Below are 26,588 nucleotides of genomic sequence, written 5' to 3'. Positions count from 1 at the left end.
AACAAATACCTATATTAAGACAAGTAAGCACAAATAAGCATACAGTGTTTGAGTGGCATCTAGAACTTGAGGAATATTAAGAAAAATTTTAAAATCCCTTATTTTGCACCTTTTTTTTTCCCCAGGGGAAATCTGCATGGTTTGAAACCTGGGTGTGAATACTGCGTGGTGGGAAGAGCTCTAATAATTTCACTTACAAGGGAAAAAAAGAGACATACAAAAACGTGGGCACTAGTGACATTCTCTAATTACATGACTGCCAGGCTCTAAATTTTCCACCCTCTCTCTCACTTTGAGCATAAGGTTCTTGTTGTCACATATGGAGCTCCACAAAAGTCCCTCCTGCCCACATCTCGTTTCTTCCTTCTGTTACTGCCTGAGTTCTATCAAAATTATTTTCTTAAATGCCTACTGTACACTTTCTCTGGTCTTTTCATCATGTCAATGCTTGCATTCCAAAGAACCTATCCGTGTTCATTGGAATTTCTATCTAAAATATGGTTTTTCTGCAAGGTCAACAAATGCTCTGATGTCAGCTAAGGCAACCTTCTTTCTTAAGTAACTGGTTTCCTAGATGAAAATTATGTCCTTTATCCCAGTGCATTGCTTACACTGTTTGACCAATGCAGACTATTCCTGATTTACATCACAGGCACATTTTCATCAGAAAGTGTGAAAAGTAAAAATTATTTCATACCTAGATAAATATCCTAGAACTCCTTCAACTAATTTGCCAGGTTTATAAAAGCAGAACCACTCCATGAACCTTTTCCCCCTTTGCCCCCTTTGTGATTGAATACCGTTTTTTTTTTTTCCCCTGGAAGAAACTTTATTTTAAAACAAGGGCACTCAAATCGACCCCATAACATTTTAGACTGCCAAATTTCACAGCTGTTCCTTATCTCTATGATGGTCTGACCAAAACCTCAGAGCTGACAGCTCCAAGTTCTGCAAAAGCTGGGTTATGAATTTTTATTTCTCAGATGTGGATAAAAGCCACCAACATGAATCTACTTTAAGCTTTAGGAAAAGGAACAGACATACTAGTGGGAGCACATTTTTTAGGCTGACACCCATATATAAGGGCAGGATGGAGTTTGCTTTTTCACGCTGTACAAACAACAAGATAGAACCACAATTCTCACTACTTGCTGGTACTGCTGCCTTCTGATACTTGCAAAGGGCAAAACAGGTGAACAAGACTATTGTTCTAGTTCCAGCCAAATCCAAATGTATGTTTTGAACCATGTCACCAAGCACACACAACTGTCTTCTGCCCAGAGACCATGTGAATTTTCCCTTTGCTCATCAACTGATAATGCGACCCATAAAAATCATATCCCATTTCAGAAGTTTAAGACTGCAAATAAGGTCTGGGCTTGTTAATATTTTCTCTTACATCTATAAAAAGAAGCTCTTCCTAAGCCTTGTTCCCATGTGAGAAATTCACTTTTTTCCCCCCACTCATTGTGGTATTTGCTATTTTGGGTGCTCAGAAAACTTGCAGCCTCAGAAGCTTGCTTCCAATTCCTTATATGATATTTTAGCAAGTGCGAAGAATGCAAAATATTTATAGAGCTCAGACAGGTTTTTACGTAGCAAAGCACTATTACCTGTCAGCATCCACAGTCACGTCATGAACCCCTCTCTGGATGACGTCTCGAGAGGCAGCAAGGTCTGGTATTCGGTTCAGACTTCTTGTATATAGGTTGAGTCCTCCATCTGTCATGTACCTGAAAATAAATTTGTGGTCAATCCGTGGGAAATGCAGCCATCTGGCAATGTGTTGCACTTTAAAGTTAATGGTCTGTGAAATTCAAATGTTTAGGGTACAGGTTGTCTTATTAGATGGTAGACTTATACCAAATATTCCCACTTTACGTGCCTGACAAAGGGAGATTGGGTATCTGCCTGTCTTCTGGGATCATTTGCCTTTTCTGTGATGGCTTACAGGCCAACCTCTTTTACTAAAATATTTTTAGACTGAAGCCTTCAATTACGTTCAAAAGCACATTTTAAATACTGTGGTATTGCCAAAAAATAGCACCAGGTGCAAGAAAAATCACTCCAGCTTAAAAAAAAAAAATAAATTATTTGCATTTATCCAAATGGGAACCGAGATTAGGAACCCAAATTCATAGTCCCTGTTGGGATGCAATTATTCAGATATGAAAGAGATATTCACTGAAGACCGTACAGTGATATTTAAGAGTATTTTTAATGTGTGTTCCTTCTACTTGATTCTCACCACTTCACATTATAATGCATGTCTAATGAGTGAAACAGGGAGTATAGTGCTGTTTACTCGCCAGAGAACCACTAAAAGTTTATGAATTGAAAGTACCAGCAATATTGTCTGGAATGCCTGCCTACAGTTTGGCTGTCTCTCTGAGATGTCTTAGCTCTTACAATGGAGCAGCATCACCAGCCTGTCTTACCCACAGGAACCCTCCAATATGTTTCTAAAGGACCTTTTGTTAAACTGTTCTCCCTCTTAGGCTCTTGTTCTTTCTGTTTCCCTTTGGTATTTTCTGGTAACTTTAATTTACCAACAAAGTTAGCATAAATTTATTTTTGAAGGACCATGAACATACATGTATGGCACTGAACATAGAATCGCACATATTCAGAAAAAAAAATCTGTATTTCAAAAATTCTGTACTATTCAAAATACAGACTGAAATAGGTGTTGTCCCAATGTTAGGATGATGGCTAAAGTGATCTCCCAGAGTTTACTCATGATTCAGTCTTCAACACAAGCTTTCTTTGAGCCATGAAATGGTGCCACACAAACGCACCTTTCAGTCTAAGCATGTATGCAAGCACACAAACACTTAACTTTAGTAATTACACAGAATCCTGGGCACAAACCAAGGCACGGACACACACACACTGCTGTTACTCCAGCTGTTCTGTTGGCCTTCTCCCTGTGGTTCCTTCTGGGAGCAAATGTAACTGAAGTCATCAGTGACAGAGACACGAGGGCCAATTCAACAGTCTGGGAGCACCTGCCTCCGCCTCCATCCCCGGGGTGGCTGAGCAGGGGCAGGCCTTGAGAGCAAAGCTGCAGTAGTGGAGCCCTGAGTGGTAGCTCCAGCCTGAGAAGGCATCGTGTCCTGGGTGGCAGTATGGGTGAAGGCAACCTCAAGTGAATTAAAACACAAAGGGATCCTTGGATTATTTTCAACAAAAACTCTGAGACATTTAATGCATGGGTGAGATTTGGCCAGCAATTTGCAAAGTGTTTCTGAAGCCTTGGTATCTGGAGTTTGAGAAGGTAACTTCACATTTGTTTGCAAAGGTGAATTAACAGTCACATTTACATATTATATTCATCTTTTATTAAAGACAAAATTCAGACTTTTTTGACAGACTATTTAGTTAGCCGTGAATGATCCAGTAGATTCCACGGCTCTAGAACTGCATATTAAATTTAGCTGTGGCTTGAATGCAATACAGACTATATGCATTTTTTTCCTGTATAAGTAAGGATAGACTTGACAAGTGCAACAGGCCTTCCTCACACTGATTTCTAATTACTGCTGCATTCTTTTCCCCAAGTGTTTAAAGTAATTAAACTGATAATGGAAGAGGCATAGAGGAGATAAGACTTTCCATGCCTCAGTAAATCCTGAAATTTCAGAGCTTATCAACTTGTTTTTAACATTTACTGCACCTAAAAATGTTAAGTGAGCACAGAGCAACTTACTATCTATTGAGTTATCCTTATTACAGATGCAAAGAAAAGTCACATAAGATGACTATATTCACCCTTTAATGTGATAAGCTAATTAATACAACTCATGAAGCACTGCAAAGGATTCCCTTTTTAAAAATTTTAAATAAAAATATGGCATCCTACTTGACAGTCATTAATGATGTGTTGTGAACAATGTTTTCAGCAGTGCTCTATACACAGATCACTGAAAAAGTAGACCAGGGAGATACAGGAATATGCTTTCTTTAAAATGATGCTTTTTCTAGAGATCTGTCTTTGGATGGTGCTTTAGATGAGACACTGCTCTAGACAGAGCTTTGATCACAGACTTAGATTTCCCTTTAGGAATGTATAATACTCAATTTCATCCCCCACTATTCTCTAATCACAGCTATGCTTCAAACTAAGAGATTAGATTGACAGCAAGAATTCTAAAATTATAGAGTGAAGCAGTGTGGTGTCACATGACCAGGTACTCCATGGAACTGCTATTTAACATACTGTTACATCAGTCAGCAAGCAGCCTTGAGATGCCAACAGCAGCAGTGAATAGTAATTTAAGGATGAGTAAAACTGTAACATGGCTTCTCTTTTTTAATGATGTTCTAGGAGCACTAACATACACAGGACTGAAGTGACTTGTGCTCCTAGACTGATATAAGAATTGAATTTGAAACACAGGGAAGAATGTAGCACCTCAAATTGCAGTACCCCAATTGCCTGAGCAAACAAAAATAAAAATTGTGATTCTTCCTCCTGGATACACTAAGAGTAACTGGTCTAGTCTTTAATGAAAAGATATTGCTGGTGCTCAAATGATATGCACAGCTGAAAACCTAAAATAAAGGCCCATTACAATTACTATGCTAGACAGTATCTGAAGTGGGAACAGAAAGTCAGTGTTGTCAACAACTGCTTTTCATCAGCTGCATCCAATGCCATACATACCATCTCAAACAAAACATAAAAATACCAAAAGAAGACTTATCCCAGGGAAAGCGATGCAAAATGATGGCTCACAGGACAACTAGAATTGTCCAGTAGGTAATATTGGAACTCAAAGTTCACAGCAAAGTAATTTTGATGTTAAAGGAGAACAGAATTTGAAGGCAGTTGAGAGTATCACTGGCAGATTAGAGTTTTATTTTTTCTATATGTATATGTTGTAAATTTTCCAACTATAATGCAACTTCTGCTTGTGTGCCAAAATTTTTAGAAAAATCCTTCTACTCCTACCAATCATGCATTAGTTCAAATGGGGAAAAAGTGATGCTTACCCACTGTTGATATCATCAGTCCTCAGGCTTTTCCCAAGAATGTCTCCGTCACTCATGTAGCCACCAACATCAGCTTCAGAGGATATGTCCAAATCACCAGTTCCCTTCTCACTCATGTCAATCTGTGAGATATTTCCAAGGCGAGAAACAGCAGCTCGGCGGAGCGGGGTGGTGTACATGAACCGAGAAGGGTCTGTGTGTATGAAGCGACTTGCACTGCTGCGAGGATAACCAGCACCCAAGGATGGAGCATCTCCTGCCTGCAGCCGAGGACTGGCCTGTCCCAGCCTCCAAGTCACAGGGGTCGAACGGCTGGATAAGCTTGGTATGCTTCTCCCATTCACCTCAGTTGTCACAGTGCTGTCAAAAGTTGTCTCCAATGTGCTGCCAAACAGAATGGAGAAGTCAGTGAACTGTGTTTCTATGTTCCTGAGAAATCAAGAAAAGTGGAGGCTGGAGGAAAGTGTATTTGTTTTTAAAAATTCTCTGTGTTTATGTGCTTTCACCATATGCACACATATGCTTGTATATGCCCTCAGAACTGAGGCCAGTCCTGTTTAGTATTTTTACAAATGACCTGGATGAGGGGATTGAGCGCCCCCTCAGTCATTTTGTTGATGACAGAAATCTGGGCAAGAGTGTTGACCTGCTGGAGGGCAGGAAGGCTCTGCAGAGGGGTCTGGACGGGTTGGATCAATAGGCTGAGGCCAACTGTTTGAGGTTCAACAAGGTCAAGAACCTGGGTTTCAAAATCCCACACAGTGCTACAGGCTGGGGAGAGAGTGGCTGGAAAGCAGCGCAGAAAAAAAGAGCCTGGGATGCCGGTGACAGTGGCTGCACATGAGCCAGCGTGTGCCCAGGTGGCCAAGAAGGCCAATGGCATCCTGGCCTGAATCAGCAATAGCATGGCCAGCAGGAGCAGGAAAATTGTTTTCCCCCTCTACTCAGCACTGGTGAGGCCACACCTCAAATCCTGTGTCCAGTTCTGGTCTCCTCAGTACAAGAAAGACATTAAGGTGCTGGAGTGTGTCCAGAGAAGGGCAATAGAGCTGCTGAAGAGTCTGGAGCACAAGTCTGATGAGGAGTGGCTCAGGGAGTGGCCTGGAGAAAAGGAGGTCAGGGGCGACCTTCTCACTCTCTACAACTGCCTGAAAGGAGGTTGCAGTCAGACGGGGATTGGCATCTTCCCCCAGATAACAGGTGACAGGACAAGAGTAAATGGCCTCAAGTTGTAACAGAGAAGGTTTACAGTAGATATGAGGAAAAGTTACTTCACAGATAGGGTTGCCAAGCAGTGGAACAGGCTGCCCAGGGAAGAGGTGGAGTCACCATTACTGGAAGTATCTACAAGATTTGTACATGCAGCACTTTGGGACAGGGTTTATTGGTGGATTTGGCAGTGCTGGGATAATGGTTGGACCTGCTGATCTTACAGGTCTTTTCCAAAATAAACAATTTTATGGTTCTATGATTCTATAACCTCTACTTGTGGAAATCATACCAAACACCTGGTATCTTAACCAAGATTAGAACAAGAGAATATTGACCCTAGAGGCTTTACTATGTGATTGAAGGTGCTGTGGGAAAACTATTTTGGTGAAAAATCCACCATACGAGTGTGTGACTGAACATAATCACATGCATGGAATGCTTGAGACATGTTTTGCATGTTACAAAATTAGCAGAGACCCCAGGGACCAATCAGAAGGCAGTGGTTTATCTGTAACAAAATTAAAAGGGAGCTCATGTGGGAAGAAAAGGGAAGGAGAGGAAAAAACCACCTGGAGAGCTCAAAACTGTAACACTACACCAATGTCTTTTTCTCATTTCTGACATATTTATTTTTTAAATTTAGATTTTTCCTTGCATTTGATCTCATCCCCAACATCTACTTACAAAATTACCTAAAATCAATTTTATCAGCTTCTAAATAAATGTGTATGAAACAACAACTGTCTTTATGAATGATTGTATAAAACATATTGACAATATAGTATGTTAAAGTCACATGTAAGTTGCTAAGGCAGTTTAGTGTCATAGCTAATTTTCCCTTGCAAGTCTCTCATTCATTCAGCAACGAGTAATACTCTCCCATGGTCCATATCTTTATTAGTCTACACAAAACCAGCATACCTGTGGCTTATCTGGGTTCCTCTAAGGCTGGACATGGTTTCTTCCAAATTCTGTCTCAGGTCTGCAATGTTCTTGACGGTTCTCATTCTTCTTGTTTCAGGGTCTTCCCCTGGAAGAAAACAGTAAAACCAGCGTACACTTTAGCATGTGAAAGGTTGAATAAAGTGCACATGTGTATCCAGCTGACAATGCACACATATGATTGTAAAAATCTTTTAATCTTTTAAAAAAACAAAACTTCATCCTTTCACATATACACTCATAAATAACATGTGGTATGTAAAAAAAAACACCACAGTATTCCTGTTAAGGTACTCCCAAATCTATTAATGAAACTCTGATTTACAGTGTTGGGATTTTTATCCTGTGTAATCAAGGCATGATGCAGCCCCAGACCACTTGATACATTATAAAGTCCCTTTTTAGTCCTTGACATTTTACATAACTCAGTAGGAAAAAAAGCCACAGTAAATCTGTGATCTGTTATCCCAGAAAAAACTGGAATGACTCTTAGAACAACTCTTCAGCATTCACTTAACATTAACACAGGCTATTTGAAAGTACTTCTTAAGTAAGGCACTTAATAAAGCATCTTTCCTAGACTGTAATGCTTTTCTGAAGAGGGACATTATTGTTCATATAGGATAAAATAAAATATGCTTCTTGGGATACAATCTGAACACTCTAAGCACACGCATCATTTATACAATTAGATGTTTCAACAGCCTTCAGGATCCATTGTGAAAAGCTAGTCTCATATCTCAGAAAATGAAGATTTCAGAACTTCACCTGGAACATCCAGAACAATGTTTACTTCATACAATTAAAAAATAAATTTTAAAAAGGAGAGAAGTTATATATGATATGTTACAAAAGAGAAACATCATAAACCTCAAAGAAGCCTCCAGTGGTCATACACAAAAAACCAGAAATGCAGGTTTTCTAGGGAATTCATAGATCAAGGAAGTTTAATTCATTTTACTTTTGAACACCAAGAGAATTTCAAAATAAATTCCATGACAAAAATCTCTGATTTGTTCAAGGTTAGTGTCATACTTCTGATCATGTCCTGTATCTGTTGCTTGTGAGAAGGCTGGCAAGAAGCATCAGTATTAGAGTTACATGTAAAATGCTGAACTTGAAGTGCAAATAATTCCTTTTTGACTCTATCAATTACAAATTTCACATCATATCTCACAGACCTTCTGCAGTCAGGTCCTATTGCCCAAACTCTGTAGGCTGCTAAGAAAAATCCTGACATTAAATGGAAATAAATTATTTCATATAAATTCCATATAAACTTTAATTCCTCCTCAACAGGCAAACAATGCACTGAACTAGCCAACATAGCCTGCAGTTGTGGCTTAATGTCAAACCAGCTTTCACAGCAATGCCATTTTGAGGTTTTCCCATCTACCCTGCCCTGGTTATCTTCTGTCTTCTTCGCTGCAGCCAAACAGTCCTTTGGGAAATTATGTTTGCCTATTTCATCACTCACAAAAATTCTTCAGTGCTTTAATCATGCTAATGTCTATAAACGTCTGGTTTGGCACCATGGAACTGACAGTGGGATCAACACCTGGGCGGGATGGAAAAAAGAAGTGGGAATACAGGCCCTGCACTGCTGCCAAACTCTCTCTTCTCAACCCACACCCCAAGGCCATGTCTGTTCACAATATTTAGTTTCATAAAACAAACTACCTGTGTAGGTTTTCACATGTAGTGTCTTGCAGGAGACAAATGTCTGCAGTCACTGAAATTATTTACAACTGTTCCTGTGTTTCAAGCTAGATGTGTTCGCTAAAGCACTGGCAATCAATGTACTCATGGACCCCAGCAGTTCTTTGCAGAAGTTTCTGCAGCACCCTGGAGATTCCTGTGAGGCAAAAGGGCTCATGGCCAGGCTAGGCTGAAGACATTTACACCCTATTAGACTGAGACTGCTTTTTAAAGCCCAGACAATTTCCAGGCACACTGTCCATGCCTGCCTCCAGCCAGTTGTCTGTGGTGCCCCCAGTTCCTCAGTCACTGTGCTTTGCCTTCCCGGCTCTGCCAGATGCATTCAAATTGACTTCCAGGATCATGTTATATTCCTGCCATAATACCCATATAGCGAAGATCCAGGAAATGTTACCTGCCCTGCCTTGAACCAGAGGTGAAAAAGTAGCTTGATGGTATAAGAAAATCTATTTACACAGAGACACAAATTCTGGGGTCTATGCAGGCAGAATTAAAGGCAAAGCAATACTTTACCTTTGTATTTATTTGAGGAACTGAAGACAATTCATATTTGAGAGTGATGTTGCCCTTTTCCTTCCTTGTTTATCCTTGTCAGTTGTCCTTTGCTGTATGTTAACATTGCAAATTCTTGCAGCAAAAATGACAGCAGCTGTCTTTTTAAATATGTATTGCACAGTAAATGGCATAACAAAGCCTTGAGGTATAATTGCAATACATTAAATAGAAAAGGTACATATATTGCAAGCTGCCAAAATATATTTTCACAGTGAAGAATACTTTCCTTTCAGACAAATTATACCATAAAATTGCTGTTATTCTATCCTGCAGAGGTGAAAAGCTTGAGATCTAATCTCTTTTGATCTCTCAGTGACACAGCAGATAATTTCCACCAGTTTTAACTAAAAAAAAAATTAAAACTGAAGTTTTATTATATTAAAATACTACATAGTACTATTTTTAAAATATCTCACACTAACTGCTAGAGTGATTAGAAAGGAATAGTTCTTTTTTCTTGCCATCATTCTCTAAATGTCACTGGAATCCTGCTGTACCATGGTTGAACAAGTCAGAAAGTATAGTTGACAGTGAAGAAATTTTCTGTACTGAGTACAAGATCCTACGTTTTCATGACAGCACTGACTCCCCACCCACATCAAGCCTCCTTCTGTAAAGAGGACCACAGGGATGATGAATATGTTAATTTTTCTGAAAACCAGCCACCCCATGCTTGCTAGTGGAGACACTGTGGTGCTTATTTCACCAGGACTGGGTTCAAAGGGATCCCAGACTCCTCTGGGTACCTTGTTTCTTATAATATGGCACACTGTCATCATAGAGTCTGGCCATATTTGCAGGACCTAACATATCAGAAAAGCTCCCGGTCTTGTTATCTCAAGTGATTCTGGTTTGTATACAGAAAAAACCATTCTGTTTCACACATGGGGGACTGAGATAAGACTAAAACTAGGGTAACTTGAAACTTTCTGTCAAAATTCTGTTTCTCTTATAAGAAAGGCCATTTTCTCCAATCATTTGTAGCTTCATAATTTATATTAAATGTGAATATTCCAAAATATTGTCCCCGCATTTTTTGTCTATAAACAGTGAATCATTAGTCCTTCAGTAAATTTCTGAAAAATACATTGATTTCTTACATTGTATGAGATACATTCACAGGAAATCAAAACAGACGTTTTACAGAAACCACTAGATACCCAGGTCAGACTTACATTCACATTTCTGAAGCTACCTCATAATTTCACATTCAATACTACTGTTCATAATAATTCCTGTTCTTCTGCACATGTAAGCACAGCCCAAAGCAAATGGGAGAGTAACAATTCCATCAGTTGTCTGATTTATATGAAAGGATTCACAAATAATAAATGTTTCCCCAGAGAATTGTCCACTATGAGATATTAACTCAGAAAGGAAAGTACCAGTTTTACCCTGCAAGCAGGGAAACTGAGGCTTACAAGAGAGCAGGGATCTGTCAGTGACAAACAGCTGAAGAGGAGCAGAGGCAGGTTAGAGCTCAGTCTTCTGTGCTAGCAAGCTTTTGATCTCTAGCAAAAGCCCTTTTAACCTACTGGTACAGTCTAATAATAAAAGGAATGCATACAAAGAGAATTCTTATTTCTTTCTTGTTTTGAGATAACAGCTTTTTACACTCCATACACAGCAAAAATTTTGTCCTTAATGTTTAAACACAATCAGGGCTAATATATCAACCAGCAAGAAGCTCCAGGCTAGACACATGGCATATAACCTTCAAAAAGCAAGCAGCTACTTCAACCATTTAACTGACTGAAGAACAAAGCTTTGGAAATGAACACTTTGAGCACTCTTAAAGGGCTAAGAGATGAAAAGTAACACAGAAACCTTTGAAGCATCTATGGCTGTGGACTTCAAATACTCACTGGCGTGCACAGATATAACAAAAGTGGCTATTTAAGTTAAACTGAAAGCCTGGCACTCACAATTCCACATGTAGGGGTGCAGTTATCTGCAGGGGGGCTAGAGAAGGGGGAAGAAATACTGGAGGGTCACTTTGTAGGAAGGCCGAGATGTGTTTTGTCCCACCCAAAACTTGGATTCAAGATATCAATTTCAGATTAACGAGGAAAAATATAATTAAAATAGATTTATTTAACAATAAATTAATAGCACTAAATTTTTAACATTTAAGTGCTAAATAAATATTTTGTATTAATAGCACAATAATATTTAATATTTATTAAATATTTTAAATATTTAACAATAAACTAATAGCACTTAAATATTTCACCTTATTTTTCAAAAAGCTAAGCAAACTATGTTCAGTTATTCACTGAACTGCTGCTGCTGCCCCTGCACCCATCACAAGCAATTTAGACAATTGTCTTCATTTCACACAGTCTTAAGAGGTCATAGTAAGCAAAGAAAGAAGAAATGGCTAGACCCTATTTTTGCATACTACTGCAAATAAACCTAGTTCTGTCTTGGGAAATCACTGTCAAGATCAAAAATCTGCTCCGTGCAGATATGTGCTAACACTTGGGTCTCCTCCTGCCCTTCCTGATGTCAAACCAAAGTTAACTTACCTAAAATATCTGTATAAAGGACCTGTTCTAGGTCACTCAGCATTGTTATTATGACATCTTCATCCAGATGTGCAGTCCCTTCACGCAAGCACCCTTCCTCCTCCTCCTCTGGCCAGGTCCTGCTGGGGAAATGGGATGTGTAGGATGCATTTTCATCATCGGATTTTTTGCTCTCCTCATTGTCAGTCTGAAAGCCTTCACCTGGACACTGGTCTCCTGACCTCCTGGATGTCCTGCTTCCAGCAGGAAATGCTTGGGTTGTGGTGAAGCCGGAGTGGCAGAGAGAGTGCACTGACTGAGAGAATGCCTTGGACAGGGAGCCTCTGCACCCAGCTTCTGCATGCCGCTGTTGGTAACTCTGGCTGGACTTGGAGGCGTTTCCAAACCAGTTCTCCCTGTATGAGTATCGCCTGGTCTCCCCTTCGCTGACGAGCGTGAGATTGGTTAGAGACTTCTGCTTCTGAAGACGAACACACCCTCTTCTAACCTCTGTGCCTTTAAACACTGACAATTCAGCAGATCGCTGCATCTTTCTGGCTGGGTCTGCACCTCAGTTGGATTTCATATTCCTGAGATGGACAGCAGCTCAATTCCCCTGAAAGGTGCGGGCGGTGCTCCCTGCATCGCCGCACGCCGCACAGCCCAGGGAGCACACACTTGCACTCGCAGTGGAAGCACAGCTCCCACGTGCACTCTGCCACTGTAAGGGACTAGACAGGCACAGTCATCTTCTTTAAAATTACGCTGCAGTCTCTGCTCAGCCACTTCTCGTCCGTCACATTAATCTGCAGTACTTACAGTCATTTTCACTTCGGTTTCTCTCAAGCAGAAGAGAGTTGATCAAACACTCTGCTCCAGCACAGAAGTAATCCCAAAAGCCAACTGTGTTTTCCCCTCTCCATCCAATCACCAGTCTCATCGGAGCGGTGGGCCTGCATCTCTTTCTACAGCTGCTGCCTTCTGAAATCCAAAGTAGGCACAAGTACTGTCTCGGGCTTTTCCCTCCCTCTCACCAGCTCATGACTGATCCTAGTGCACAGCTCTTCACTTCAGATGGGCTGACACAGAGCTGCAAGTACAGCCTCCACGTCAGAGCTCAATAAAGAGCCAAAATTAACCACTGAAGCACAAGCCTCCTTATATTTTAGTATTCAACCTGCATTCCCAGATATATGACTCTTCTCTGCTACTGCAGTGAATGCTGCTGGCTGCCATGGCAGCAAACATCCTGGTGAATTAAACCCGAGACACAGAAGCCTTTGCCCAGTTTACGGTGCCACAGGTTTCAAGACACAGCTTCACCTGAATGGGATGCTACAGTAACAGATCTAGCTCATGGTCAAATCCTATTTTTCTCCCTGAAAGGTAAGGATGAAAAACTATTTCTTCCTTATCATTGTTACTCCCTATGCAGGAAGCTAAAAGCAGACTTGCAAAAGGACCTTCAGCCTTGCAATTTCTGCTCTAAATAAAAAAATAAATGTAATTTAATATCATAAGACATGGAACACAACAGTATTTGTCTGATAAAATGATTCATAAAAGGAAATATTTAATTTCTTTCTCCTTAGAAAGCTACACTGTTTGTACCTCTGTAAGATTCAGAGGCTAATACAGAATTATAAAATCTGTAAAAAATCATCATTTCACAATATTCTGAAGAAAACCTATTATTGGAGGAGTAATTTTTTAAATAAAGCAGATCGGTATTGTGTCTGAACTAAGTTCAGCAATTTTGAATGCTATTTTTAAATTCATTATCCAGAGAAAAAGAAGACTTGTACTAAAATGTATGTATTTTCTCACAAAATAAAAGATATTAGTCCCAGAAATAATAGACAGATGAACAAAGAAATTTGAATTTAATTGTAATTTTTTTTAAGATACAAACTTTTTTATCTAGGGAAAATTAATTTCACAAAACATTATATAGAAATCTACAAATAATAAAATTGCTGTATAAAAATAAACTGCTTTTGTCAGTGTGAAAATATGCTCATCTCAAGCCTCTACCTGAGAAACTCTGACAGAAAAATAACCTTTAAAAATGCCACCCTAAGAATTACAAGCTGTTCACAGATTTCCTGTATGAATAAACAGATGTTAACAGAAGCCTCAGTGTGTATTTCTTGCCTTTCACTGGTTCAGTTTACAGTTTTTGAAGATACACAGGGGAAAATTCTCAGAAATTTCAAAGGAAAGGTACATTTTTTCCTAGATAACTCTCAGAAACATGGAATAACTCAGAAAAAAAAAAATCAGTAGTCTAAAGTAATGGTGGTTTTCCATATTAAAGCACTGGAATTCTGAGAAAGACATGTTCCACATCAAGAGGAGGTACCACTCCCATCCCCACCTAGAACACACAGCCAAAGAGGAGACAAGAGGAATGGTCTGTCTGCCCAAGCACAAAACTGTCCCAGATATTAAACACCTATCACTTTTTCAGCATGGAAACAAAAGATAAGACTGCTGTGCTCACTCCAGGGTCTGCCAGCTGCAGTGACATATGGGCTCTAGGAAGGTTTTTATGAAGGTGCTGGTGCCTGCCTGCAGCAGAGCAGGTGTGGTGTGGATGCCAATGGTGTCTCAGAGCTGGTGTGGTGCTGGTGCTGTCACAGAGTTCCAGCACTGCCTGCACACTCTTGTGTTGGTGTGCACTGACAGTGCCATGTGGCTGTGCCAGCCTGTCCAATATGCCTGATTAATATGTGGTTACTAGAAAGTCCTCACAGGGAGGTATTAACAATAGAGAATTTCAAAAAAGAAGGGCAGTCTCACTCTTTTTGCATTAACTGGTTTTATATCCTAAATTTATACTCAAATTGGTACAGTATTCTCCATTGCTATGTTTTGAATTAACAGGAAGGATAAGGATTTTTAGTTCAGTTGGCCAGAGCACAGTGCAAAGTCGTGGATCATTCACTTAAGAGCTGGACTTGATGATCCTTCTGGGTCCCTTCCAAACCGATGATCCTTCTGGGTCCCTTCCAAACCGATGATGTTTCTGGGTCCCTTCCAAACCAAATCAGACTCTGATTCTGTGATTTGGCTCTGTGATGCCAAAGTTCTCTTGGTGATTGTCTTGGAATCAAGAGAACAGGCTCTTTTCTTACCATAAAGAGCAAGTCTGAATCTCTCCCTGATATTTCAAATCCATGAATAACTTCCCCATCCTCCCTTTCACACCCCAACATCTGCAGGCAGTGACTTGTCTCCATGGTAAGCTGTAGGCAGATATGGACCTGCTCTGCTCCCAGCACGCATGGTCACACGAGCAGTCTGCACTGCAGAGCTGCAGCTGGCCTCAGGAACCCTTGTGGGCAGGGCACAGCCCTCGTGCTCAGCACTGCTCTGCTAGGGAAGCAGTGCATGGCACGGCTGCTCGGCTCCAACACGAGAGACCAGACACAAGCCCGCCAGAACTGGGCAGGTATAGTCAGTCCTCTTTCTAGCTGGGAGCAGAAAATGTTATGGGATGAAAATTGTTCACCCAATGAACCACACCAAACCTCACATATGGTGCTGTCCATAGGTGCCACACCTCTCCAGGCTGGATGGGTCTCTGGTAGTGGCACAGCTGTGTCCTGGGCCACCAGTGGGCCTCAGTGTCTCTGCTGACCCGCTACTCCTCCCAGCTGAGCTGTTCATTGCAGCCCAGCTCCAGTCCACAGACCATCATACTGAAAAGGGAATGACACCTGGACTGTGTGAGAGCCATGTGAGGGTAGCTGGCAGCTGCAGCACACATCTGCCTCACTTCGAAATACACTGAAAACACCATGAGTCCAGTGCTTTCCTACAGAGGTACTGAGGCTAATCACACAACCTTCATTCAGCCTTCCTGTGTACAGATATTTTACTACATCTCTTAATTAGAAAGTTATATGAACTTTTCTCCCATTAATTCCATTGCCTCACTTGGTTGACAGGCCATTGTGATCATCCCCAGATACAGTGAATATTTATTTCTCTTAGACCAAGTACTCAGTAGAAACAGCACTGAATTTATCCTTGTACTTTACCACATGTCTCTGCAGAGTGTCATTTGCCAAAACATAAAATTTCAATGTAGAAAATTCTTTGGTTTATTTCTTGAAAAAGAACTTTCTAAAGCTCAGCTCTCCATTTTAAAATGTTTAGATATAGCAACCAAAAAATACATCTTTCTATGGTAAGAAGAAAGTATAGGAGACCTAGAGGAGAGCAAATGTCATGACAGCATTATTCCCCAACTATCTTGCAATTCAGTGTGTTCTCCACCCACCAAACAGGATATGTTTACATCAAGAACATCTTAGGGAACTTCCTCAATCCATCACAGTCAATGTAACATACTACTTTATTTTCACAGTCTCTTTCATAAAAGGAATTATAAAAATTATTTTAAGAACTAATAATCTTTGGGCAAATTTTGCTGTCAGATAAGACTTTCTTTGAAGTCTCAGTGGATGGTTTAGAGCCCTACAAATGAATTATGTAATAGATCTGGAAATGCATAAGATTATGAATCGCTTTAGCTAAGCTTACTTGAAAAAAGATGTAAACTATTCCTGCATGTATTAATTATTTCTTTCTGAGAACAAAAAAATTAAGCACAATAAATATAAAATATTTAAATTTGAATGTTTTATGCTAATCCTGCCATTGAGATAGGCCTATAACTTTTAAAAGTACTGTTTAATTTCTGCTTCATCCCTCAGATTTTAAATAGTCAATATTTATAAATTCATTAATAATTACTTAATCACTTTGCATTAAGCTCTTAGAACATTCCAGCACTTGTGAAAGCCAAATGTTATCACTGATCTCATAAAATAATACTTTGTAGTTTACTGACATGTACAGTTTACAATGGATTATTAACTAATTAACTTGCTGACAACCTTCTCCAATAAACCTGCTGCAGAAGGTGATAAATGTCAAAGCTACTTTAAGAAGCAATAGTTGGTAAGAAATTCTGAACAACTTGTTTCCAGCCATACCACGAATAACAACAACCAACCTGGGTTATTTTACTAACCTTTACTGTCATGATCATTTTATAATTCTGTTTATAAAGGTATATTCCAGTTTTGTAGAAACTGAGTGGATAGATACTGAGTAATCTTGTTTAGGCAAATGGTACATAAAGCACATGCAAGAAATTGTGTTCATATTTGAATGCAGAATTGTTCCTTATTTAGGGGACTCAGATTGTCTCTGGGATTTCCTGGATAGAGGTCTGCACACTTGTGTGCCACGTGAGCAATAAGCCCACCACACACCAGAACTACTCCTCAGGTGTCTCATGCCTACAAACAGGGCTCATTCAGTGGGAGTACATGTATCACTGGAACTGTGCACACAGAGGGGATTCAAGGTGTGCAGGAAGATGAAAAACTGCTCTAGGTGTACTCTAGTGCTGATCTGCATGTGCACTGTGGAAACACTTGGGGCTGCTCTGGCTGAGCTGTGGAATATTCAAAGGGGAAAAAAAATAGGAAAAAGTAGAAAGCACTTCAGATCACATCTAGCACAAATTCCCACCAGAGACAGGGGAACAGATTTACAATACCTCTACCAAAATACAGAACTGGCTTTAGGCATAAGCCATATATATGTTCACCAAGAGCAGCAGATTATTGGTGATAATATGAAAACAAAGAGGGTTTCCAGTTTATCAGGACCACCACAAGCCACACTTCTGAGTCCATGCCTACACCAGCCTCCCCACCTCCCTTGCCTTCCAGCACTATTCTCTTCTCATGACTGTGCAGGAAAAGCCAAGTAATCACTTGCAAAGCAGTGGTCAGGAAACACGGGATTTGAGTTCTGACTTTACCTTTCACCAGCTCTGAGCTGAAAGACAGGAGAGGCTATAAAGGTAACCACCTCCCTTGGAGGAGGAAGACAGAGCAGAAGAGAGCTGAAAACTCCCTCTACAGATTCTTGCTTTACTTTCTACCTTCCCAGCACCACTGTTTAGACAGTAGCAAAGGGGTGTGAACTGCCTTGCTGGATGCAGAAAGCAGAGCCATGACTTTTCACCACTACAGCAAGGAAATTAACTTAGGTTTGGTTTCTGAATTACACCAGGAGAATGGTGCCTGGCCAACCACTCCTAAATAATTTTAAGATTTTTTTTTCTGCATTCAACTTTTGTCTTTTTTATGGAGAAATCTTGAACTAGACAGGCCTAAAGTTTAGGTTCAGTTGGCTGATACTGCTCTGAAGTGAATTAGGAGCTTTGATATGAACAGCTTGGCTGGTTATGGGAGCAGTAATCTTCAGCCAAGAAGCAATAACAAACAGGAATGTGTAAATATTCAGAAAGTAGAGAAACAGTTTATACAACAATACTGGCTAAAATATTCTAGTCCTGAAGATGTCAGCCTTAGTTCTAAATATTTGGCACTTTAAAAATAATAATGATCAATGAAGCAGAAACACAATACAGGTGGGACAGCACTTTATGAACACACTCCTCCAAGCTGTTTAGTGATTTCCCCAGATGTTCACTCTTCTGCATTATCCTTACTGATCCTTACTGTTTACATACATATTGTGCTAGAGTGGTGGCTACTGAGTTTCAAAAGAAGATCAAGATAATGTAAAGATGATGCTCCCCCACAGCAACAGTTGGCAATTTCAGGAAAAAGGTAATATTGAAATGAAAGAAAGTTGATTCATTGCTTAATACCCTGAAAATAAGTGACCAGATCACGGAAATTAATCTTGCTATCTCTTTGCTACTACTAGTGTAACCCCTTGATTATATCAGAATAATGATGCTCTTAAGTAAAAGAATTGAACTGTTCTTGCTTATAGCTAATTCATGATGGAATACTCCTCTCAGCAACTATCACATGAGCTTTTATCCACACGTATCTAACAACGGAATCACCAATGACTTGGTGATAGTTCATCCATGCAGGAAATGGATTAGTCAGCAAATATAGTACATGATCCATTTATTCCTTTTGCTGCTAACAGTTAAATACAGGTGACACACCTCTGTGCCCCTATGCACACAGCAAATCACTGACCACATTCTCCCAGTGGTTCTGCTTTACAGCCTGTTAGGCCAATCAATGGCTAATGCCAGAGTCTAAATAATCAGACTAGGAACACCAGAGATGTCTAGGGTTTTTTACGCCATTTTCTTCTTTTTGATGCTATTTAGTTTCTCTTCAGAACAGTAAAAGGTCATCAGACATGATATTCTGTTTGATCATTTCAGCAAGTATTGAATTGTTAGAGGTTTTTCTAGCTTCTCTCTGGATGATTCCTTGAAGCATCTCTTGATTTGTGGTAAGTGTTTCAATTAAAATCTTTATATATATTAGACCAAGGAGTCCAATTTCTGGAGTAATTAAAAATACTTTTATAGTTCAACAGGTATGAATCACCTCCAAAGAACATTACACCATATTTCAGAGTGACATATTTATCACAGAAGTTGGCTGTGCAAATAAAGGATGTCAGAAAACTTCCAAAGGGACTGAGACAAACCAGGACAAAACCTATTTCAGTAGGAGTCAGCTAAATGTCAAGACAGTCCCCATAAATCTTGGGCATCTGATTTCCCTTCTGGTGGAGAGATAATTTTAGACTGATGTGTCAAATTAGTGCTTTAAGTGAGTTATATCCTGTGTGAGAAGAACCAAGTCTCATTACAAATCCATTTAAATGTTGACAATTTGTGGTAGAAGGGAAAAACTGTAGGTAAAATCAGAGATAGGATATCACCTTTAATTTTTGTAAAATTATAAGACTGAGGATGCTAATGAAATACAAAACAAAGCAACAGCAAAAATACACCCTTAAACTCCCAAGTAACAGCTCTTGCAAAGAGTCCCTTTGGAACAACTTGTACACAACCCTGCAGCACAGTTCAGTCCTGATGAGAAAGTGAGGTGTGGCACACTTTGCTTTTTGCATGGATAGGCAGAGTCACAGCCCAATCCAATGCTGATGTAACTCAGCATGGTTCTGTTGACTTCAAAGGAATTATTCCAATATGACTAAAATACCCCATGCCTTCAGCTTTGTAACCTAGTAAGGACTTTAATCCACGTTTACAAGGAATTCTTCATAACACAACCTTTAGCAGCTTAGCTCTAGCAGCAGTTTACAAGCCAGGCACAACCTGACAAACCGCTTATTTTCTGAATACAGATTCATTAATAAAAGGAATATGTATATTATGTAATTTATGTCTCAATTCTGATGCTATGATATAATTTGATGTTATTAAATGAGAGTGTTAAACTTTCTGAAGTTGAGTTTCCACTGCTCATCTTGGAAAATTCAGTACGATTAAATGAAATAACAATTACATGAAGCACTAGATTGTGAAAGTCTTGTTTCTGCAAAATTATGAAGAGGGTATTTGAGCAGAAGGAACAAGTTCAAATAGATAACAGTGGATTTGAAGCCCTAAATATGCATGACCTAAATTTTCTGTGTATTTAATACCCTTCATGATTAGAGGTCAGAAGTATTATTTCAACCCATCACAAAGTTCCAGGTAAGAAACAGATGTAAATAAAGAAGTTCACATTCTCCTGACTCGTTACTCACCAGATATCTCCTCTAGGCACTGTTTGGCAGTCTTACTAAACGACAAATCCATTTTAGTAGGACTGGTACAGGAGTCAGCAGGTGGTAAAGAGGTACTGTCATTTTCTGAGAGAGTTCTGAAATCAAGCAAGAAGATTGATTATTATAATCTATCATTCATGTGTTCATGGAAAAAAGTGCTACTTGCAGCTCCGTCTAGAATCATATCACTATAAGATGAAAATATAATTTTTGCCACATTCCCATTGTGCTAGTTTAAAGTCTAGCTACGCAAATATACAAGCAAGTCGGCTTTCCCTCTCTCTCTCTCTCTCTGCAGAAACAACTTGTAGCTAATTATGCAACATTTGAGGCCATTTTTTTCCTCACTTTTTTTCTGAAGGATTTATCAATCAGATATAGTCAGAATCCATTTACATTGGTTAAGTCGCATCCCTGCACATACATAAAGGAAATAAAAACTTGTAATTGATGAAATATTAAATGAGAAAGGCCATGTGGGAAAAAGCTTATGCAAGGCTGGATGGAAATTTGGCCCACATATTTAAATCTACGTGCAGCTTCTTTTGATAATGCCCCTTATAAAACCCTGGGGAATAGGATAATATAAGTTTTTCAATTAACTTGCTACTAAATAGCTCATATTTGCTTTGAGGGTATATTTCTGTGAATATCAATGATAAATTATAATCTGAACCCCTCACTGAATACAGTTACTTTCTGTTCTATGAAGGTAAATAGCAAGAAATACATGAGCACACTGGTTATAATAAAAAATATCTCACACACCAATTGCCTCTTCTTACAGAACAGCTGAGGAATCTACTTTACCCTGGAACTGCTGAACTGTGATGTCATCAAACAGCAACATGTACCACCATGTGTATACAGTAAAAGAACACATCTAAAAATATAACAGCCACTTTTTGAAATAAAATTTTTAAAGATCTTCACTTAGAGCTTAAGCTCTTCCAGCTTTCCTGACATGAATAGCAGCCATTCTTCTGATTTATTAAAAGACTAGTGAAATATTTATATCCTAATCTTAAAGTGTGACATTTATAGTTCAATTTTCAAAATTTACCATAAAGTGTTTCCAATGACCAACCAAACTTAAAAGAGAAATATTTAACTGTGTGATGTATCTGTATTTTATAAAAAAAACTCATAAAAACAGTGACTTATCTATCAAAATAATTTTATAGCAACTTATTTTATTAAATACATTTTAAGTTAATATTTTCTTTACATTTACGGAATTAATTTGTTCAGTAATTCATAACAATAGATGAGGAAACATATCTGCACAAAGAGCAGCACAAGTACTGATGTGGTGGAATCCATTGATTAGAATCACCTAACTCAGAAATAGAAATGTAAATTATGCCTGATCAGATGCAATGCTTTCTTACCAACTTCTGTATTTTTTTGACGCTGGAAACAGAGACCTGCTCTATAAAAAAACCTATTTTTGATTCTTGTCTGTCACACACTACTGGAAACACAAGCTCAGCACATGTTGCAAGGTTAACTATGTCCTGCCAACCTTGAATGCAGTTTTACATTTGATGCTTGAGAGGAGAGTCTCTTAAGTAAATAAAGAGCTCACTCTATCCCTCTGCAGTGAACACCCTCTGAAACTCCACAGTCCCACTTGCTTTTCCAAACGGCTTTAAATCATTACAATTTTAATTGGCTGAGGAAACAACAGAAATCTCATGGTGGGCTATGGATTTCGCAGCAACCTAAGTTCTGCTTGCTTGAGACAACAGGTTATTTGTTGTGGTACAGATGGACTAGAAAGCACCAGCCCTTGGGTAGCTGTGGTGGAGATACCACAGGGAGGGAACAGGTCTTTCACAAACAGCTCTTTTTCTACAAGGTCTCCAAGAGAATGCTGGCTGCCTGCACTTACACACCAGTCCTGCCTTTTCATGCAAGATGGCCAAGGCCTTGATTTTCTCTGGACTTGAGCTTAGCCCAGAAGCACTGAGAATGCTGAAAGACCAGACTAGGGGTGAAGATTTCCAAGTAAAATGATGTTGGATTTTGGGGTTCTTGGGGAACAAGGAGGCCCAGGTACTCACTGGGTACCTAAAACTTCATGTTGCATTGCTGTGGGCCCAATTTGAGTTGTGATACATTGGACCAAGAATATAAATGCCTCTTCTAATAAAAAAAAAAAAAAAAAAAAAAGGAAATGAAATGAAATTGTGAGGTTTGTCTTCTATACTTCTGGCTTTAATGTCTTTCAGTGGGACATATTAATCCTATGAACAGCTCAAGTGATTGCTGCAGGACTGCAGCACAGATTAAGCACAAAGCAAGTAAACAGCAAATTAAGTGATCTTCTCATTAGCCTTGCACACCAGCCTAAATGAATGATCCTCTATGCTCTACCTACTCACAGCCCACTGCCTTAAAAAGAATTAAATTCTTGCATCTCTCTTGATATCAAAAAAAGGGAAAAGAATTTCAGTTAATCAAAGCCAGCCCAGTGATATTTCTTCCAGTGCTGCGCATCTATAGTGGAGGTTAATTTAGGCAACCTTCATGAAAACAGGACAATCTGTTTCTATTTCAATCATGGCAATCAAAGAATATATTTATCCCTAACCCACTGAGTTACATGCTACCTATTTGTAAGAGTATCAAACTCACTTAATAGTACAAATCCTTCTTTCAGTCAGCCCTGCACAAGCTTATTAATTCTGATTAAAATGAGCCTGTACAGGATAATTAAGAACAGAATTTGAAACACTACTTAATAAATGGTCTCTAACACAGTCAGTCATTTCCTGTCGCTAAAGAAACAGCCAACCTTAGATAAACACAGGCAATATCAAAGGTTTGTTTGCTTTTTAGCTGACATTCCAAAAGATATCAGATGAATATGATGGCATTTTTCCAACAGCTCCCTGAGATGCAGCTGTCTTGAATGTGTATCACTGTCAGTGTAACAGACTGGCAGGACCACGTCTGCAATATGAGCAGTTCGATCACCCATGTTCAAGAACTGTGAGTTAAATTGGGAACAGATGCAAGGAAGGGCTACTAGGATGCTCATGGGGAAGAATAAACCCTTCTGGAAATAAAAAAAAAAAAAAAAAGACACCAAAAAACCAACAAACACAAAACCAGAAAGAGTTGATTTGGTTTAGCTTCACAAAAGAGAAGGAAGAGAATATGATCATTCCCTTACATATTTAAAAAGAGCAATCAAAGAGAAGGAAAACATCTTTTTCAGTCAAAGGACTGAATGAATCAAATACGTGTTTATAATGATTTCCTCAATTATTACGCTTCTTCCCATCTCTTAAACTAACACCTTTACAAAGGGAACTTTTCTTGCACAATTACTTGAAAATCTATCATGGAAAAATAGGAGCATGTGTCTAAAGACCATGTATTTGTTACAACTAAAACTGGTGAGTGGCAATCTTTAGCACTACCTATGCCTGCAAAACTTTGGTAGTGACAGTTGCTTTATTTTCCCAGCAGCAGTGTAAATAATAGGAATCAATAAAGTACTGCAGTATGACTTTGAGTCCTCACTTTATTGAAGAAAGTATATTTAGCAGCATAATCTATTATTAACAAACACAATTAACTGACAGAAAGTTTTTCTTATATACACTTAGTTTCAACTCCACAATCAGTGACACAGAAGTAGCTTCTGGTCATTAAAGCAGGACATCAATATGGCTTCAAGAAACCCTGCACATGTTATGGTTTCAGGATCCTTGAAGAGTAGTATAATTTTTTTCCCTAAGCCTATAAAAAAACATCCTGAATAGGCACCTGGAATTGTATTTCACTGTACTTCCAGAGATACAACCAGATATATCCTCCTTCCCATCTGTCACTACTCTGAACCTCCTGCTCACCTTTGAGACTATGGCCTAGTAAAACAATTGCATTAATCACCATATAGTAATGGAGTTGGGAAGAAAGTTTTAGTAACCAGTTTATTTAAAAAAAACCCCTATGTTTATTTATTACACTGATATGTCCTTTTTCTGCCCTATCTATTGAATACTTTAGTCCTTACAGTATCATAAATTAACTGAGATCAGAAAGTTGTTCTAGGTGCCATCTGGTCCAATGACTTTCTTAAAGAGGGTCTGGTCACATTAAGTTGCTCAGAGCCTTGATTTGTTGGATCCTGGATATGCCCAAGGACAGAGATTCCACAACTTTTCTCCACAGCTTGCAGCAAGTGTTTCACCGCCCTCAAACGAAACTATTTTTTAAACCTTCAATCAGCACCTCTGCTGCTGTAACTTGATCTGTTACCTCTTATCCTTTCACCCTGCATTTCAGAGAAGAGTTTGGCAACATCTTCTCTACACCAACATATTAGGTAGCTGAAGTTACCAGTTTGTTACTCTGCAGGGACAAAAGAAGTGCCAAATTGGTATTTGTAGTCCAGCACTGAAAGAGTATCTCTGCAAGACTGCACTTCAGACACTACTGAAACATCTTCCAGATGTTGCTAGCATCAAAGTAAAACTAATCTGAAAAATGGATATTTAAGCAGTGCACAACACAGAAGTGCAGCTCGGGATGATGAGTGGTCAGCTAATTCTCTACAGCAATTTCTATACTTTCAACATTTTGGGCAGTAAGCAATTCCTGAGCAACACAGGCCCTGGGATTTGAGAGCTTTAGATTCTGTATCTTAGCCACAGGAAAGAGATTTACTAAACCCCTACAGTGGTTACTGGAGGAGTTAATAAAATAAAGCTAATAAAAGCTAAAATAAAAGAAGTTCAGTACATGCATCCAATGTTCTCCTACTGAAATTCAGTAGGATTTTTTTTTTTTGTCATTAATGTACCTTTTCCCTCCCATTTGCACTGTAGCTTACTAAGTACTAAACTGCTGTGTTGCTCTTCTCCATTTGAAATTTAAGCACTACTAGGAATACAGCTAAATTCTAAGACCAATTTCAATACAAGTTTAAAGGACTTGGGAAAATGGTACAATTTCCAGTCTACTACAATTCTAAGTAGAAGAATGTGTAATTTTAAGTAGCAGCTGGTGTACTTTAAACAATTATAAAGTCTCTTATACCTTCCTACTGTATCTGTCTTATCAAGCTTTCTGGCAAATAAATTGTATCTTCTTCAGTCTTACATCAGTTGGACCCTGCAATCAACTTCAGAAAGGACAGATACAGGATTGTAAATAATATATTCACAGCCACATTTGAAAATAAAGAATCACTTTCTGGCAGAATGGAGGAATTTAAATTATACCCATTTAGACAATCTCAAATGCAACTCTGACAGTTACTGCTAATCTTTTAAGAGAAATTTTAATCCCATATGAATTTCGATGTCAGGTGTTTAAGAGGAATAAAAATACCATGTGATATCAGATAGGGCAAAGCAGCAAGACTGCAAAGCTGAATAGTGCAATATCCCAGTTGAGACCTTCCCACTAAAACAGTCCATCAATAAAAATATAGACTTCTTGAAAACATGACTATTAATAACTATTATAGGTTTGCGTTACTTAAGGAAAATACATGGCAGTCTCAAAAAAAGTCCTTGAAATACCTCATTTTCCTCACAGTAATCTACAGTAATATCCTCCTGGTCAACAAAAAAAATATTTCAAAATACATGGTGTCTGCAGGTATCAGCAACAAATCAAGAAAGCACTAGCTTACTTATGCTTGTGTTAACAGACTAAATAGATGACACAAGTATATTACAAGATTCTGCAGAACTCTGGATAAAATGCACTGTATTTTTACTAAATTTTATTGACATTTTTCACAAGGACTGAAGCACAAACTAACAGACCCTAGATATTCCTTGTACCTGTGTAAGAAATAGCTCCTGATAGTCTAAATGGTAATCATTGTTTACTAATTTAAGTGTAACTTTACTTGTGCTGTTAGAAAACACACCTGAAAATTCTGTGTATTAATGTGGTGACTGCTTTGAAAACAATTATGTTGAAGAACAAAAAATGTAAATATAGTACCCCACCTCTTGTTCATTTGTACTTACCATATATCCACAGAAATACTTATGCTGACTTTAAAAATTTGGGTATTTT

The 26,588-nt window shown here is 38.9% G+C and overlaps 1 protein-coding gene across 1 annotated transcript in view; it reads right to left on the bottom strand.

The window, feature by feature from the left end:
- The window catches only part of NAV3 (neuron navigator 3), a 182,246-nt gene that overhangs the window by 100,303 nt on the left and 55,355 nt on the right, over nt 1–26,588 (bottom strand). The window contains exons 7-10 of the mRNA XM_041409852.1: nt 20,517–20,632; nt 7,129–7,237; nt 4,996–5,379; nt 1,614–1,733 (exon numbers count right to left, since the gene is read on the bottom strand). Of these exons, the coding sequence (XP_041265786.1) occupies nt 1,614–1,733; nt 4,996–5,379; nt 7,129–7,237; nt 20,517–20,632 (729 nt within the window). The remainder of the gene's footprint in view (nt 1–1,613; nt 1,734–4,995; nt 5,380–7,128; nt 7,238–20,516; nt 20,633–26,588) is intronic.

Source organism: Onychostruthus taczanowskii, unplaced genomic scaffold, assembly GCF_017590055.1.
Source record: "Onychostruthus taczanowskii isolate IOZ18803 unplaced genomic scaffold, ASM1759005v1 scaffold31, whole genome shotgun sequence".
Taxonomy (NCBI): Eukaryota; Metazoa; Chordata; class Aves; order Passeriformes; family Passeridae; genus Onychostruthus; species Onychostruthus taczanowskii.
The sequence above is the reverse complement of the archived record's forward strand: the minus strand, read 5'-3'. Positions and strand labels throughout refer to the sequence as shown.